The following is an 18,773-nucleotide window of genomic DNA, read 5'->3' as shown; positions in this document are numbered from 1 at the left end:
ATTGTAATTGCCGAAGTGTGCAGTGTCTTTTCCTTACGCGTCAGTTTTTGGCCCACTGAATGGAGTTTTCATGTTGTCAGACGCAACGTAGCCCAAATCCTTCAACAATGGCACAGAAGCGAGTCTCCGCTTGCAAACACGTTTTATTTGCACTTCCTACGCCTTTAAATGGCGTGTTTGAGCTCGTGCAGTGTGGGTGGAGCGGTGGCGCTCGTGAGTGAGAGTCTTGGTTGTAGCGCTCAGGGTTGAGCTCAGAGATGCTGGAGCGCGCGAGCACTGGTCGCCCCACTGCATTGGAATTAATCTTCGCATCACACCATCGCTGGCAGCTTCCATTATTCCGGGGAAATAATATGTTTCTTGATACCATTTGGGACTGACGAGGCGTTCCTCCTCATCGAAGGTAAACAATAATGTACCTAGATTCATTTCAGTCAGGTAATAGTCATTCTGTGGTGGAATTATCTGGCAGACGACTACAACCTGAAAAATGAATTTTCTTCTCACAGTGGTGTCTTAGCGTAGCTAACTGACACTCTATAACCAGTTAGTTGTTTATAATGCGGTTATAATGTTTAGCGTTTGAGGCTTTCTGCTGTGTCAGCTTTAGTATGTTTCCTTAAACGAACGTTATTAGCAGCATTTTACTCAGTCTGCTTCCTACTCGACTTCAGTTTTTACATATATTTTTTTTCCTTCATCGTAGCCACTGGAAATTGTAGCCTACATTTGTAAAAAGGCACTTCGTCACGTAGTTAGTAGATATTCTGCGCCCTTCACGACTCGTGTCGAATTCTTCAGTTTGACGGCGTACGAGCGCTATGTGCAGGAATCCATTCAGTTAACATGAACTATTTCTGTTTCAACCGAGTAGCAATACCTGTACTGTTGGCAGTGCGATGGAATCAGCTCCCCCCGCCCCTAGTGTTCTAGTGCTCAAAGGAACCTAGTTATTTCACTCACCTCGAGTAGCCCTGTATCCACCCAGAGCGATTTTGGAACACCCTTGTTTTAAATGACCTTCCAAAACAAGAGAACAGACACATTAGCTAAACGCCATTTAGCTGATCAATTGTGTGCGTATTTATATTTGCAATGTCATTAGTCCATAGAGGGCATTCTCTTTAAACAGTTTTGAAGAACAAAAAGGCACATAATTTATGAGTGTAGCTGGCTTTTTGTTGTCCACTGCGCAAATCTAAATCAAGACTTGCTTTTCGTTTCTCTGATATGCAATTAAGCTACTCTCTAAAACGACAGCCAATCTGCCGCCCTGACGAATGGAATAAATCATAGGTTGCACGAATTACCAGACTATAAGTCAACATTCACGGAGGTGTGTGAAATATACTACAGTCTATTGACGCAATCATTTGCCATTCACCATTTGTCATTATTCATGAATTTCTATTTTCTTTCTTTTTTTTTTCCTTTAAAAAGCAAAGACTGATTAATTTTTTTGGAATACAATGGTAATGTGCTGTATGGCTGTATCAGCATTTCAGTTACCAATATGATCCTAAGTCCGATTATATCGGCAGTTTTTCATGCTAGTCATCTCTGTTCACTTCATTTAACGCACATCATATGAAACTAAATAGCTCCTATTATGTTACTAATAAATCCGCCTGATGATTGTAGGGGGATTGCAGTATGCCTGTTGTCATGTTGTGCATGAGTGTCTAGTTTCAGACTAGACACGCTCTCAGAGGAACATGACATCTGCTCACCTGTTCTATCTGCATGGCATGTGTAATGTACGTCTTGCCCGTAAACGTGAAATTCTGCTCTTATTTGCACTTTTTTGCTTTTCCTAAATTCCTCAGAATACTGGCTGGCCATTGTCACACAGAGAAGGCCAGGTATCGTTAAAGGAGATACTCCATGCATCACTGCTGGTATCAGTTATCTGAGCTCAATAGCTCCCTGCCAGAGAGAGATTAACTATTCAGGGCAGGTGGTTAAAGGGGTTATTGTGTTCCGCTGCTGTGGAACTTCTACGATTGGAGAGGGTATTGTCTACCAATGTGCCGTGCCAAAGCAACAGCAAGGGCATAGAGGGATGAAATTGTACACAAGTACGGCTTCTCTCAGTGACTCACCTGCTCAGCTACTGTGTGATGTAAATATTTAAGTATATTTATATTTATAGTATATCTATGTCCAAAAATCACAATCTGCAGAGTATTTCCTGAAAAATGGTGGTTGGTATATTGTAGTGGTTAACACCTCTGCCTTCTGCACTGTAGACTGGGGTTCAGTCCCCACCTGGGCAAACACTCTACACTATACCAATAAGAGTCATTGGGCAAGACTCCTAACACCGCCTTGGCCTACTTATGTAAAAATAATCAAATTGTAAGTCGCTCTGGATAAGAGCGTCAGCCAAATGCTATAAATGTAAAAATGTCAGCAATATATAGTATGTAGTGTATTGCAATAACATATTTCCATGTCAACAGATTGCCAACGTCACAATTATTACATAATCGTCAGATTGCAATTATTTAATACATTCACAATTATGTGTGTGTCTTAACATCTGTTGGATTGAAGTAAACACACATAAAGAAAAAAAAGCAGGACACACATTTATTGAGCCCTGTCGTGGGTCCTGTGAAGATAACAGAAGTTCAAACATCTGATTAGTGCTATAATGCCTTTTAGAGGGCCGCAGTATGGTTTGTTCATTTGAGCTCAAGCTACACCTGCCTCACTTGGGAGCTACTAAATATTTACAGCTAGATATTAAGATTTGGCCACTTCAGGAGGACTTGAGTGTATTTCAATATATGGTGATCAATAATAAAAAAATCATTTCAATGTGTTAATGTAGTATACTAAATGCAGATGAATGTGACAATTATGGTCCTTTTGTCAAAGGAAATGTCTTATTTGCAAACATTTTCATCAATGTTTTCTCTAGCTTCTTTCACTCTTTATTCTAAGTGATAGGCCCCATGTGAAGTTGTTTCTATGTAATGGAGTGCATGACACTGAGGGTAAAAGGATAATGATGTCAATTCTACTTCACACAAAATGAAACTGTCCTCCAAATAACACTGGTAAGAGTTTGCCTTGTAAGAGTGAATGGACTGAGGAGAATGACTGATGGGCTGTAGTCATGTAATGAGAAAAAGCGACTCTCTTGGAAGAGCTTAGTAACCGGAATTCTGTATTCAGAATTATCCCAATTAAATGGTGTAAAATACTGTTATTCAATAACTCAAAATGCGAATCGATGAGAGTAACAATATGGAGTGCTGGACCATACCAAAGCCAATGAAGTCATAAAGTAATATATTAATCTTTAATTTTTAAAGAATAATGTAATTAATTTTTATAATTTCTTCTTGCCAGGTTTAACATAAAGATACCCAATGCTGTCTTTTACCATGCAGCGGTACTGCAGGGTCAAGTCCAACATGGAGGATTTATGTTATAAACCTGGAAGTCGCTTCAAACGAATGTCATCAGGCAAGCAGATTGGCCATTGAATCAAGGTAGATTAGGTTGTGCTCTAGGACTGAAGAACAGAGAGATACATTTTTTTTTTTTTACCATGCCTCTACTTTTTCAGCCATCTAATGTATTTTTGCTGCTCAGTACACTCCTGGGCATGGGCCTGGGTCTGGAGTTCACAGGCTCTGAGGGCCAGTGGGCTCGGTATCTCCGCTGGGATGCCAGCACAAGAAGTGACCTCACTTTTCAATTCAAAACAGCTGTATCTGATGCTCTAATGCTCTACTTTGATGATGGCGGTTACTGTGACTTTCTGCTTCTAACTATCACAGAAGGGAAAATGAAGCTTCAGTTTAGTGTGGATTGTGCAGAAACTACGATAATCTCAGACAAAATGGTCAATGACAGCCGCTGGCACTTTGCCACCATCAGCAGGCACAACCTGCGAACAGTACTGACTCTGGACGGAGAGTCCAAAGCAGATGAAGTGCGACCGCAGAGGCAGTTCATGAAAATTGTCAGTGACCTTTACCTTGGAGGAGTTCCTCAAGACATCCGGACCTCAGCTCTAACGTTACCAGCTGTCAGGGAGATGCCTCTTTTCAAGGGGATTATTACTGACTTCGGCTATGGTAATCAGGTACCCACACGCCTGGGGAGCCAAAATGTCCGGCTGGAGATGGAGGGCATGTGCACAGAGAACCCCTGTGAAAACGGGGGCAGCTGTGTTTTGGCAGACGGAGAGCCATACTGTGACTGCTCTAAAACTGGATATGTAGGTCGTTACTGTAATGAAGGTAAGAAAATATTTCTCCTTTTAAAAATGTTCATAGTACATTTTACAAATAATTTATGTTATCCTCTCCAATATTATGTGCATAACATTAGCTAATGTAATTCCAGCAATGCTTATTTGATCAAATGTTGCCGTGAACAGTCTGCCTCCCTCACACTATGAGAAACAAATTACGCCTTAAGCCCTTCCACCTACATTAATTTTCTAATTCAACGGAGAGTGCAGAGCCTATGCAATAGGTATACATGGTTATGTCCTTTTGCAACAACAATAGGTGGTGCACTTTACTGAGTATTAAAAAGAAAAAGTGCTTCATTATGAGGCATTGCAATTCATAATCACACGCCTTTCAAATGAGCTTTTTACAACATGGTTTTGTAATGCTTTGTTTTCATTCTGAAAGTGTTTTTTTTTTCATTTTCAAGTGCTTGTATTCAGGTGAAATGATAATGATTATTTTCACAAATGAAATCACAATTTTTTCCCCACCAAATATCTAGATCCCCTGCACATGTAACACACCATGAAAGGTATATGATCATTTTAATGGGCTGTATATTTTGCTGTCTTGTTTATCAGGGCCACTTCCTAATCCATCTGATTACTTACATCTTGATTTCTTGTTTCAGCTGTGTGGGTTTAAGAGTTGATATCTAAGCAGAATTATTCTCACTTCTTACTCACTTCAATTTATGACTCAGTGATTATATGCTGAATGCACACTAAATTACCAAGGATTTCATGATGTCTCTACGGTCAGTGGTAATAACATTTTTCTATATTTTCAATATAATATGTAGGCTCAAAATTGGTCAATATTTGCTCTTAATACAAAATTATCAATAGGCATGCACTTGGGTAGGCAGTTTTTATTTATAAACATTTGTCATTAATGCATGAGAGTGATCATCAGCAATTTTACTATAAATGGTCATGTGGAAGATGGGACAAAGACAGTCACAAACTTTGGCATGCCATACCCATGTTTAATTGTTAGAAGATTCTGTAATGTTTTCTACTTATTCACTCAAGATCATTTTACCTGTAAGTTTCTAAACATTCTAAGGTCAACTGCAAATGTGGGCTAAAATGTTTGTGTTTGTCATGTCGGTGTACTCTGACCTTCAGAAGTAACATTAGATTAGTATGGTATTGTTATTATTCAAATATTGTTGTAGTTTTTGTTCTTTGAAGCAGCATTGAGCATTTTTCTATAGTGCCCTTAGAGGAGAAGCAGTCATCGCTGGTTCAGAGAGCAAGCTGATTTGATGAACATAAGGTCAGTGGTGCTTTGATCTCAGAACAGTAGGGTTAGCTTCTCCTGCTCTGGCTGTCTTGTCTGACCTCTCCTGCAGTCAGGCTGCAAGCTGAGTCGTCATGGCTTCCCTGTGGCGCATCAGGCGCTAGTCACACAGATTAATGGATGGGCCTGATTGTCTGTTACACTGCAGAGAAGGGAGAGCATATGGTAATTAGGGCAATGATGAGAGGAAGAGTGGGTAATTTGCTCATGGAAGTGAGGGACGAATAATGATGCAACATTTCAACTGACAGGCTTCTTGTGCAATGTTGCATGCTTCTTCCCGTTTTACAGATTTATATAGCGTAGTACCCCATATAGATATCGGACCGATACCAACAGGAAAGCTTGATTGGATATCTGAAAAAAAGAACAAAACCTGTCTGATTCTGTAACAAATCTAGCCTGAAGTCACACAGAATAATAATGCAGCGCAGCAAAACGTTAAAATAAAGTAAAATAGGTCTTGGGACAACAGTAGCCAAAGGTAGCCTAGCGTTTGTATAAAAACAATGAGTAGCTGTATTGTATTAAAATTATGATTCCTTTAATTTCAATAATTTGCATATTTGTGCAATTTAGATTTCTATTTTTGTTAGAGTTTAACAGATTAAAAAGACAAGCTGCATTGCTAACTTGAGAGGGGGATAGTTGTTGTTTAATGTATGTTTAGTAATGAGTGATGTTGGCAAGCTCTCTGACCTGTGTTTATAAGATGATGAGTGTCCTTTTAGTAATATGCCCTTGTGGCTTCTCGGAGCATGTAGATGGCACAAGACTGCTCCACAAACACTTATTCTCTTTAGCATACAAACACTTTTAGCCTCAACCTCACATGTACTCTAAATAGACAAGCTGACTAGCTCTAACACAAGTGGAGGGTCATCATCAACTGTAACGCTGCCTTAAAGCACAGGTATATTAAAACAAGAAGTGTCTGGTCATAAAACACTTGGCCTGTGCGCAGCAGAAGCTGCTAAAGTGCTGTACTTGTCGAAGTCAATCACTGAGATTGTGGCCCATAACTCACACTCTGATTCTCTTCTGGAAAGCTGATAGCAGCAAAGCACTTTTTCAGTCACACTGGCTTAAAAAATATATTCAATTGATATATATGTATGTATGTATGTCTATTAAACATTTTATTTTTATTTTAAATTATATCACAAAGAATTATTGTAGAGCATTTCATTTTAAGTGGCTTGCTTTCAATTTTTATGGCACAGTTTACAATAAAAAACAGAAAGGGATCACACAAAAAATAAACATAAATGTTAAAATGGTGGCTGAAGGCTTAGCTGAGGGTATTAATAAATATACATGGAAAAATGTCAGTTACAATAATCTTACTCTAAAAGTAGGTCAATAAAAAGGGAAAAAAGACTTGATTCCAGCTTGATTCAGGTCGAGTGGGCATTTGTGTCTCTCAACCTCACGTTGGGAAATGAATTTTAGTCCAAAAGCTGAAAAATAGAGCAAGGGATTAAAGCTCTGTTAAGGGGACAGGATCTGTTCTGTTTGCAGTCACGTGAAGAACAATCTTAATCTGCTTGTGAAAACTTCTCCACTTGGGTGTAGCGCTTGCTCGCTTTATCTCTCTCTGTGTCATCCCTCCAAATTTAATGCAATATCTTTGATTAGCTCCACTAGATCAAAAAAAGTTGCAACAAATACATTTTAGCAGATGATCGCAGTGAGTGCAGCCTAAGTAATACATGGTACAGCTGTCTTAGAAGAAACTTACTGCAACTTAGATTATGTTGTTGAAAAAGAAGAGGAATTCCTGTTAATTACATTAAATTGCTTAAGCATGAAGTAGATGCTGTCATCTTTAAGTTTAAAAAACTCAAATTACTTACTTTTAAATGACTTCCAGTTACCTTGGGGTAAGCATAAAAATTCTAAATTAACACTTGTTGGCTTTGACCAAATACAGCTGAAATAAACAATAAATGCGCAATTTGAAACTCACTAAAGCCTACTACTACTTACTATTCCACTAGCAACTGTTTCAAGCAGTCAAGCCTACGTAGACATGAGTTTGAATTCCATGCATGCTGCATCGGTGCCAAGACCCAAATAAGTCTCCACCAGTGTCTCTTGCCCATGTAGCCTTTCTTTGAAGGTGAAGCCAAAAGGATGGATGTTGAGTTGTACAGTTAAAGAAGCGTATTGCCTGCCTTTAAGACACAGATAAGACCACTGCTATTCACTTGGCAACTTGCCTACTGGTGCGCTGGGTAAGAAATTTCAAGCAGCGATGAACTCTTGTCCTTCTTCCATATGCATTGGAATAATTCTAAAAAAGTCAATTAAGTAATAAAAAAAAATTGAGCACACTTTTTAACATATTCCCACCTGGTATATTTTTGTATTGTCTGTTGAAAGCTCCTCATCTGCAACCATCTGAATTAGAATGAGCTGGAGATGCACAAATAACATAAAAGGGTTTGCAATGTACCTTATGAAATCACAAAAATATTGCTTGAAGCTTTTAAGTGTTCTGGGAGGAACTCTGTGTAAATGATATGATTACACACCTTAAACAGGTTCCTTTGCTAATCAGTGTGCATTCAGCCTAATCAGTGGGTATTCAGGAGTATTAAAACATTCATGCAAAAACAGCGTGTTTGGATTTATACATATGCACACAGTGAGTCAGCAGTAAAAATAATTTTCATGGGGACAGAAAAGGTCCAGAGATACGCAAACCTCACAACCTCATAAATCCGTGCAGTCCGCTATGGACAGCTGGTTAAGTAACCTGCTTGGATTTATGCCTTCATGCTGTGTATGTGAGTTGCTTTGCCTGGTTCAAGACATTACACATACCCAGTTTATCACTGGTGATATTCTCTGTATGATGAGGGGTGGGAGTGGTTGAAAGTGCCAATCTGAATCCCTGAAAGGATGGGACAGATGTTGCTGGAATCTTTTACAGGTTTTTTAAATGGCATGCAGAGGGCCTTGTCCCTTGCATGACAAAGGCTTTAATAACAAGTTTTGACAACATTTGCATGATAACCCCCATGCAAAGCCAAAGGGTGTGTGCTTAACATCTTTCTGTCTTCTTCCCCATCTGTTTTTTGTTTATTTGTTTTTGCAAACTTGTGAACAGCGGCCACCAAAAGTCCTGGTAAGTTTTCACATGACAAATAATAGCAATACAAATACTAGCTAAATAGCCAGTGAGTTAAAGTACATAAAAATTGCTATTAAAGCAGTTTCATTAAGATTAAAATGATAATGCATACTATTCACAGAACATGAAAATAAAAGTTTACTTTTTCTTTATGAGAAGCTTTTTATAGCATCTTAAAAAGCTTCAGCTTTAGCGTGCATACCATGATTTGCCTTCAGGTGAACCATGACTTGTCACAATACCTCAGCAATACTGGTATTGGTGTTCCTAAGCTTTCTCTTTCTTTCTATTGCTCTTACTCCCCAACTCCTACAAGGTTTCGCACACATGGTGAAGTCTCAACAAGGTATGGTCTTTTTATGTCCTCTCTGATCTATCATCCAGTGTGTTTGTTGTTTGTTGTGTCAGTGTTCAGTAAATACATGCCTGCACTGTACACACACACACACACACACACACACACACACATATATATATATGTAACTGCAAATTATTGCATGTTGACTCTATTGCTGACTGTATAGGGGCAATCCTATGTAATGCCAGAGATGGTTTGTTTTCTTTTGTGTAATAAGCTGGTACATTACAGACCCCAAATGCACTGTTTTCAAGTCACTTTCTGTTTTACTCAGATCACTTTAATGCTCCAATTGAACTACAGAGTGATGAATAATACATCTTCAAAGAGCTACTATACACTGAGTCAATGGCATTGAATTAGACTGTAAGGATTTGATAAATTTCTTCCATATAAAATCTTGTGCCATGTCAGATCATAGAAGATATTATATATTAGATATTAGCCACCAATTTAAAGTCCACTGAATAAAAAACATTTAAATGGCATTTTATGTGAACATATTTAAAAGGTAACAGGACAAGCAATGAAGAAAAAGAAATGATTTATTCTAGCCAACAGCCCACATGATAGTCCGTATCAAAACTGTCTTTCTTTGTCATTACATGAATTTGTTGTAAAATATTTAACTGTCTGACCTGCATAAATGTCAAATAACTGGCCTTGGGGGTTATCCTCTGAATAAGAGAATGTGGTTTAATATGGCACTTATAGACAATCATACAATCCACTCTTTTGATTCAGAAAAGAGTATTACTGAATAAATAGTGTCTATAAGAGTATTGGGGAGCATGTTTTAATAAATAGAAACTTTGCACTAAAATTAGCAGAAAATGTCATACTGATAGATTCGTTTCTTAGAAAATCAACTAAACGTGCAATTTAACTGGAGCTGTTCAGACTTTGGGATATGACTGTACTTCAAAGAGCAGAGCCCAAGTGAACCTGAGGTTGGCTCTAGACCTCTCTTTTTGTCTAATAATTAATGCATTAATGCATTATTAATTCATGCTTTTTTGAATTTCTGTAACTACTTTTTTAAGTGCTCCCAGTAGTTTCCATATAATTTATCAAGTTTCACAAATAGAGGAATTACTACTTAATTATTCAATGATTGAGATTAAACAAAGTCATTCAGGGAGTTTTGAGGTAAAATGATGCATTATAGAGCAACTTACCAGCTTTGTTTTTTACAGGAAGGCTGTAATGTCTAGCATGCAAATATAAAAAAGTACAACACTCAACACTGTAACAAAGTAAGAAGGATTGTTTTTAGTTAAAACCATGATGCTTTGGCCCACATTCAAGACCTTCATCAGATGCACACAAATAATACAATTTCACCACTCATAAATTAATTTATTATTTTTAATCATGTTTTTGTGATGTCTTGAGCATGTGATAAAGTCCTTAAATGTGGGCTTAAATATTATGGTTTTAGCTCAGTGAAGTCCAAATAACAAGAACAAATAACTAGAACAATTGCATACCTGAACCATCTGTCTTTTTTGTAGATTTATGTCAGATGAGGTGACCTGTAAAAGATTTCAGGAATTATGAATTGATATCAGGCTGTTTAATTAAAAGTGTAATATTTAAGGTTCATTTTTTGTTGTAGTTGTTAGTCTTTATTCCTCTGACAGTATAGCTTTAGAGGAACACATCAAGTGGCATGTGCTTAGCATTGGCCGGCTTTTTTTATGCTTAAATATAATTATGGGATTTTTCCTGTTTTTTCAGGAACACATAATAATAATAATAATAATAATAATAATAATATAAAATAATAATATAAAAATAATAACTTGAAGTCAGTTAGCCCATGTCAGCATAACATAAGTACACATTTGCTTTGCTAGCTCATGTTAATGACTTGTATTTGTAAGTTAACAAGTTAACAAAATGTATTTTTAATAACTAGAATTTGGGATGCACCGGTGTGGGAAATGTGGGGTGGTGCTGATGCTGATACATAAATATTTATAAAAATGTAAAAATTGGGAGTCCATCAACCCGGATCAATTAATGAATTAGATTACAAAGAAATATGATTTTTTTTTTCTGTAAGGTTATAAATATTATGCTCTTCTACAATGTAGTACATTTGTTTTAGGTTTAGAATATTGGTCGAATCTAAATCTGTCCAATGCTAAGTATTTTTCAAGCAAATATCTGCCAATACTGATATTATTGTGATATCCTTGTGCATCCCTGACTAACAGCCCAGGAGGGAAGTGTTCTGTCTTTTGTAGTTTTATAAAGCTGTGAGATTTCACCAATTTGCAGACATTTTTCCTAAAGTGTCATTTGAGAAACTTCACACATCTCCGTGTCTGTCAGATGCTGAAAAAATAGATATTAATATTTGAAAATGTGATTGTTCCAAAGAATAGAAAAGGGATATTAGCTGCCAAAATGTTTTCCTTCAAAAGGAGCCCTGACTGAGCTAAGCACTGCGGTCCCACATAAAAAAATTATTCAATTAAAAAATAAATAAATAAAAAAGAATTCAGATCTTAGATATCTACAAGGAATATGTTATGATCTGTTTAACCCCAAGGCATTAAGTAAAATAAGTTATTAAATGAAATGAGTAATAAATATCCAAAATCATCATTTATAGGGTATTTTCTACTGGGAGGTGGCTGTCCCCTATCCTCCCAATTTCAGCTTGAAAATATTACTTGCATTTGAAATTTGAAAATATTTATGTTTAGTTTAATTTTTAAATAGAAAAGATCCTGTTCCATGTTTCTTATGTCATTACCAAAACACAAGTTTTAGTTTGCCATCTAGCCACAGTCCTTTTTTTAAGGCAGGAAGTGAAACTGTCCATGACTCTCATGTTCACATGTTGAGCAGTTAGATCCATTATATTCAATTAGCTGTGTCCTAAGGACTGGTGAGTACAACCTGGTCTCATGGGATATACGTACCTCTGACCAAAGTAGACCCATGAGACCAGGTTGGATGAGTGTGTAACCTTAAGTATTGTCACTACCGCAAGTAGCTATTTGCTGCAAATAGGTAAACATTTTTGTGTTTTATTAAAATATCTTGTGATTTTGTGTGTACATAGCAATTGTGTTTGCTAGTCATGCACTGGGTTTTGAGGTATACTCAAAATTACCTAAAACTGGAAGTACCAAGTCACTACTGTAACACTACTGTAAAAGCGAAAGCATTTCAGTTTAAAGTTCAAGTCAGTTAAGAGTCAGAAATGTATTTTGAGCTCTGATGTTGAACCTATTCAGTATAATTATCCATACACCCTCCTAGGTTGCCAGCCTGCTGTGTTTGTTCATATGAGAATTGACTTGCTGAGCTACTGCACCTTATGTGTATGCTCCATGTTGAATATGTTAAGCAAGATGCATTAATATGTTAAGCAGTATATATTACACAATGTAACAGGATTACATACTATGCAATAAACATATGCAGCTTATTACATGATACAGTTTGTGTACATTGACAAGCAATCCTTTATGCATTATAAACTATATTATTCTTCTGAATCTTCATAATGTAGAAGGTCATGAATTAGGGATGGAAAGTGCACTGGGACTGTAAATATTAAGGAAAACAGGGAGGTCACTGATGGTAAAAAGCAATTTGCTGTGAAAATGTAGCAATAGTCAAATAGTAAGGGAAATTCATAAAATGGTTAAGGGGTGAAAAATGTTGTGAATAGTAGATTGCATGCATACATAGTGCTAGTGGATTGCATGCACACATGAATCATTCTAGAATGCACGCACGGTTCATCATGCTTTTCCCACAGTATCTGTTTTCACTCAACAGTATTTTTCTCTTTCTGTCTTTCTGTCACTGTCTATCCTCCATCATTGACCAATCTGTCCTTGTCCTTCTCTGTGTTTGTGGAACCCCTGCCAATATCTCTGTAGGCAGAAACAAAGGTACAGCATGCTTTCCTTACTAACTCTGTGATGCTTATTAGACATCACTGTCTTTCTATTATTCATTGTGTTTATGCTGGTGACATCTTTGGCTGTATGGGCATCTTTTTTGATAGCAGCTATGGAGACACAGCCAAATGTCAAAGTAGCCTAGATGGGCAAATGAGTGGTTTACTGTGATTGTGCAGATATACTGTATTGTGGAGAAACACTAGGAGCAATGCATAATTGTGCTACTACTTGTAATCTAACATAAATACTGACAACACTGATAGACTAGACTGGATGTCTTTCTTTCTTTCTTTATGTATTTATGTATTTATTTATTGCTCATCAAAATGTCTTTATGGCATTTAACCATGATGCATGTGGACATGTTTTATTTACTTCCTTTTTTTAGAATGGGTTTGTTTACTTGTTGTGTTGCTTTGCCTGAAGCCTCATGTTGCAGTGTAAAGGAAACTTGTTGGGTTGTATGGCAGCTGTATAATTCAGGGGATGACACTTTCAAGTTAGAGTAAGTAGGTGACTTCTGCTTAGCTTCTTAAATGTTTTAGTAAAAGGCTGCACGGATACTTATTGAGAAAATCTTTTTGCTTTGAAATGTAAAGAATGTACATTGCACAATGTCTGAATTCATGTTAGTGGAAAAGAGGGCTACCCTGTATGAAAGTTGTCACCAGTAGGGATCCCAAGGGACTAAAACTCTGATAACTGATAACACTGGCTAGTTTAATATAGTCAAACATCAAAGAGTCTTAGGGTTTTAGTTAAGCAGTGTTTTACTGACTGATATTATGGTCAGTTATTATGCGATTGTTAGAACATCTTGCAAAAGCAGTTTATTTTTGAATGCAAAATTGTTTGAAGGGTAATTCTCTGTGTGCGTCTGCATTTTCCTTTATGCTAAGTTTTTAGCTCAGATGTTCATGATTGTCAAAATTTGTTAAAATTAGAAGACTATTGGCATAGGATTAGATTTACTAGGCATCCTTGGGTAATTTACTTTTTCACAGGTGCTACACAGTGATTTTCTTAATGTGCAGATTGTCCATGTTGGTGTTTGTCTTTATCCCTTCCTGAAAAGACTACAGGCTGAATTACTTACTGCTTTTTTACTGAATTTAGCGGACATGTGATAAATCTATTCCTTTCTTGATACAAATCTCTGTGATTTTGGTGGATTTTCCAGGCAGATTCACATCACATTAAAAGGAAATAGTGTTTTGGCCACTGATACTTCCCATATTTAAATGTCCTGTGTGCATGAGCAGCAGTAGAAAATAAAATGTATCAGAGAGGGGAGATTGAATGGGAAATTGTACCAGCAAGTTCAGTGTACAATTACACAATTCATCATAGCACTGCTTATATGCACAATATTATTTTTTCACATGATGTCCATAATATGCCCAATGTATGATGCAAACATTCAGGTTTGTAAAATTACCACTCAAAACTTGCCTCCTGTATTAATTTGATTGCTGTCCAGATGTGTGAATTTCATTACTGAGAAGATGCATTGTTTTTTAGATTTTCTCCATTCAGAATAGACAGATTTTCTCCGTTCAGAATAGGTTTTGATAATTAGAAACTCAAAAAAGTACTTAATAATATGATCAGTAGCATTTTCACAGAGCTTATTCTGAAAGCTTTTCTTGCTTTCTGATAATTAACTCTCATTTTTCATCCGTTCTCTTGACATTGAGATTTTTTGTGTTCTATGATATGCCAATGGTTTTTGACTCAAGTCTTATATATTTTTAAACTATGATGTTTTATGTTCATGTTTCTCAGTTCACCCTTTATTTTTGTAATATAATCTAATATCTGGTGACTGACAGGAATAATAATAATAGTAATAATAATAATAATAATAATAATAAAAATAAATTACATTTATATAGCACATTTCACAAACCCAAGGTCACTTCACATAGCAAAACGGGGGTGATATGAGCTGAATGTGACAGAAAAGTTCAAATGCTCAGAAAACAGCATATCTTCTCATATTAGGGGCATTTTTAGGATTTTTACAGACATTGATAAATTAATGGAAATCACCTGATTTTACATAGGGCTCTCATAGACAATAGAGAATTTTTTTAAAAAGTCATTTTAGTGATGCTGTTGATGGTAAAATTGTTCATTAGCTTTACTTTCCTCAATTCATCTATGATCATAGGTCACATGAAAGTCACAGAGACAAAAGTGAAGCTGATTAGAACAATGGATTAGATAGCTGTGTCTTTCTACAAGACAGGTGTGTGGTTGGATGTGAGGAGAGTGTGATTGGGTTTAGGACAGGGAGCATTTAATTTCACTGTGGTGATTAGGAGAGTCAGGAGACGTTCAGCTGTGGTGTAGATAATCTTCATGCCTTATATCAAGGCTTAGAGCTTTACCATACAGCTGCAATCCTCACTAATTATCTCCTCAGAGTTTTTCCGAAAGAGCTTTGGTGAAGATCCATAGAAAAACTCAATCTCTTAAGATTATGCCATCATTAGAGGAGATGCAAACATGCAAACTATATATGGCCACCTCAGGGAAGAAAAATGGGATGTTCCAGATCCTCTAACATTTCTTCCCCACTGCTTGGTTGAAGTGAACCAATTAGCACACTCTTAGCAATTACAACAATCTTAGCAAATAGGGTTCTATATAATAGTATCAAAAAGGTTCTTGGACTTGTATCAAAAGCAGTATCTTTTTCAAAATCTCCTTTTTGGTGCTATATAGACCTATTGTTAAAAAGTTCTTTAAAGAACGTTGTACAACAGGCTCTCTACCATGAAGAAGAAAAACATTTAAGCAATCAGACAATCAGCAGTTTTTTTGAGTTGCATTGGTTGTATACAACACTACCTTTACCAAAGCCCATTTTTCAGAGTGTAGGATTTCTTTTGTATTTCATCAGTGGATTATTGCTAAAATGTAAGTTAGTAGTAAGACATTATGCTATTCCATATGCTTATTTGCCTCTGCATGGGTTCTTGACCCTGCAGAAATCATTTGAGCATGACTGATTTGCTGTCTCGCAGCACCAGTGTGCGTCAGTGCTTATGTAATGTGGCTATCACTACATAGACACAGAGCATGGTTTTAGTAACCCATAAAATTACTGAATGCCAGCACCAACTTCGATTCCCTTACCTTGAATATGATATTTTTGTATGGCAGGGTTTGACCCTGGAGGCCTGCAGCAGTGTGCAGTTTAGAATTTTCTCTGTTCTTTAATACTTGATTCAAATTGCCAAGTAAGCACCGAGTTAAATCAGTGGTATTGAGGCAGGAAAAACACACAACTGCAGTGCTGTGCCCCTCATTTAAACCTTTTTCTGTATCATTCAATTGAAGGTATTTGATGTGTGAGATATTCTATGTGAAAGTTGTTATAGCAGCCTGTTAGCTTCATGGAGTTTCACTTGTGTTTCTGAAAAAGGATTATTAGCTATCCATGTTTGTACTCTTCATTCCTTGTACTTTCACTTTCTCCCTGTCTCTGATTATTTTATATTTCTTCCCACAGTATCAACCTATGCTCCATATTTCAGCCTGTTTTTCACTCTTTTTCACTTGTTTTTCACTTTTCACTTGTCCTTTGCACTGTACCTGGATCTTTTGGCTATTGATTTCTCTCTCTGTCTTCAGAAGTTCCTATTGACTGGCTCAAGTTTCCGTTGGTTCCCATGGCATGTTCCTCTCTGTTGACCTGCTGACCTCATTAATAAGCCTTGTGGGACATCATGTCTCTCCTATCAAAATGGCTCACACCTCTTTGCTTTCTAATAGGGGTGCATGGTATATCAGCAGCCAATGTATTATTTGCCAGTAGTTATTGTTCCGATAGTGGGATTGATAATTTAGAATTTTTAGCTTGCGTGCACCCTGATACATGAATTGCCGGTTTTGGTAGGCATTTCCCTTTCATTTCAACACACTCAAATGAATATATTTTAATGCCCTGCACATGGAAAATGTATATTCTGCCCAGGTAAAAATGCCAAAGAAGTAATTTGTTAATATTATGCCTCTGAAGAAAAGCTCCTACTAATTTTTAAAAATGATTTACATAAAATAATGTAGATATTTCCAGTAATTACGTCTCATTTAGCTATGATGTGGTGAAATTAATTAGTTATCCATCTTTAGAATTTTAACCCTTTTCTAACATTCCCTTCACATTGGGTTTGTTTTAATATACTATGTTATTGGTATCAGTATTGGAAACAAAAGAGTTTATTTATTGTGGGTTATCCTTACCTTGCTTGTCTGTCAATATGCAGAGTTAATAAATGTTAGTTGTGAACTGCTTGTCCTCTTGCGGAAATATGGAGAGAGAAATGTGTTGACTAGCTAGGAAGTCACTGGCAACTGGCAAGTGGACTATACCAAAGAGGGAAACCTGAAGGGAAGCCTAAGCTGTTGAGCATGCAAATTCACTGCCACTAGCTGAGATATTATGCAGATGAGATGCTAATGTAGCCCTGGGCTTTAGTGCAGCATCAAGCGTGCTGCTGTTCAGGGAAGATAATTGAGCACTGATCAGAAGCACGCAGCAGCCTGCTCATGGAGCTCAAAACTTGGCTTCAGAATTTAAGCATTTTGCTTTTGTTACTGTTTTCTCGTATTTCCTTTCCTCTGTCACATATGTGGGGGTCATATGTAAACAGTGGTCTTCATTTATGAGGTTGTCATCATAGAAGTTGTTTTAGGATTCATGAAGAGAGCTATCTTTAAAAAATTTTGAAATTGTTTTTTTGAAGAGTGTCTGAATTTAATTTGGTTGACATAAACTCATTTATAGGCCAGATTTTTAACAGGTCTCCAAACTGGTTTTCAAGAACAAAGATGAAAACTAAAAACAAACTGTGATTTGTCTGCAACACAAGCAAAACTGTAAATTTAGTAATCCATAAGTGTTATGGAAGAGAAATATTAATTTGAAATATCTGATGCTGGATAAACTTTATTTCATCATTCTGTGTAGCCCAGAACTTAACAAGAATTTGTCTGTGGATGAACAATGTGTTTTGATCAAGAAAGTATTTTGAATGAAAATGTGCTCTTGGATCAACAGCATGCTTTTATTGAGTGTATTTCACATATACTGTGCAGTATCTCAAGGGCTAACTTCATGACTGACTGAAGTAGTTATAGCTAATTTCATCACCACACAATTCTTGGACAAACTGAAATAAACTGAACTTACTATAAATGCTATGCAGTATACAGTATAAACATTGTTTTAACATAAAACCTATTCATGTTATGGTATATGGTAAAGTTTGCTGGTTTTTAAAATTCGATTTGTATGCCTCTATCAAGTCTTGTCAAATCTCACATTCCATCTCACATAATCTCTTCTTTCTCTACTGTTCATTACTCTTAAGATTATTGGACTCTGTTGGACATTGGGCTCAAGTGTGGCATTTGCACATTGCATTTACAGTCTCACTGTAGCAGCTGAAGATGCATGTATTTTTTTCATAGAGGCTGTCATAGCTGACCCTATTTTCTCCACTTGTCACAGTCATCCTTTAGGGACTTTCAGATATGAAAAAGGTCAAAATTTGTGGTTTAATAGAACTGTCAATAGAGTGAAAAGTTGCTGAGCCAATAATGTTTGCTTGTTCTGAAATCTGTTATTTGTTCTTGGGGTGCCTCAAAAGTGCCTCTTGTGATACCTCAAGAGACCATGTAGTTGACCATGTAGCGTTCACATGTATATTCAAGTTTCAGTTCTGGTGCATGCATCATAGAACTACATAATTCACTGATTATAGTGTCAT

At 36.7% G+C, this 18,773-nt stretch overlaps 1 protein-coding gene across 19 annotated transcripts in view; it reads left to right on the top strand.

Annotated features, from left to right (window-relative positions):
- The first annotated feature begins 255 nt into the window (after window positions 1-255).
- nrxn3b (neurexin 3b) overlaps window positions 256-18,773 on the top strand; it is a 327,545-nt gene continuing 309,027 nt past the window's right edge. For 11 of the 19 annotated variants that reach the window (XR_005130194.1, XR_001856481.2, XM_017681460.2 and 8 more), the window contains exons 1-5: window positions 256-403; window positions 3,361-4,259; window positions 8,677-8,694; window positions 9,017-9,046; window positions 12,967-12,978. Coding sequence is in view for 16 of the 19 variants with exons in the window: in XM_017681460.2 (XP_017536949.2) it covers window positions 3,563-4,259; window positions 8,677-8,694; window positions 9,017-9,046; window positions 12,967-12,978 (757 nt within the window). In the remaining 3 variants the exon portion in view is untranslated. The remainder of the gene's footprint in view (window positions 404-3,360; window positions 4,260-8,676; window positions 8,695-9,016; window positions 9,047-12,966; window positions 12,979-18,773) is intronic. The other 8 variants (XR_005130195.1, XM_037537691.1, XM_037537684.1 and 5 more) reach the window with 1 other exon arrangement.

The sequence above is a fragment of the Pygocentrus nattereri genome, chromosome 4 (genome assembly GCF_015220715.1).
Source record: "Pygocentrus nattereri isolate fPygNat1 chromosome 4, fPygNat1.pri, whole genome shotgun sequence".
Lineage (NCBI taxonomy): Eukaryota > Metazoa > Chordata > Actinopteri > Characiformes > Serrasalmidae > Pygocentrus > Pygocentrus nattereri.
Note: the sequence above shows the minus strand (reverse complement) of the source record. Positions and strands in the feature narration are given on the sequence as shown.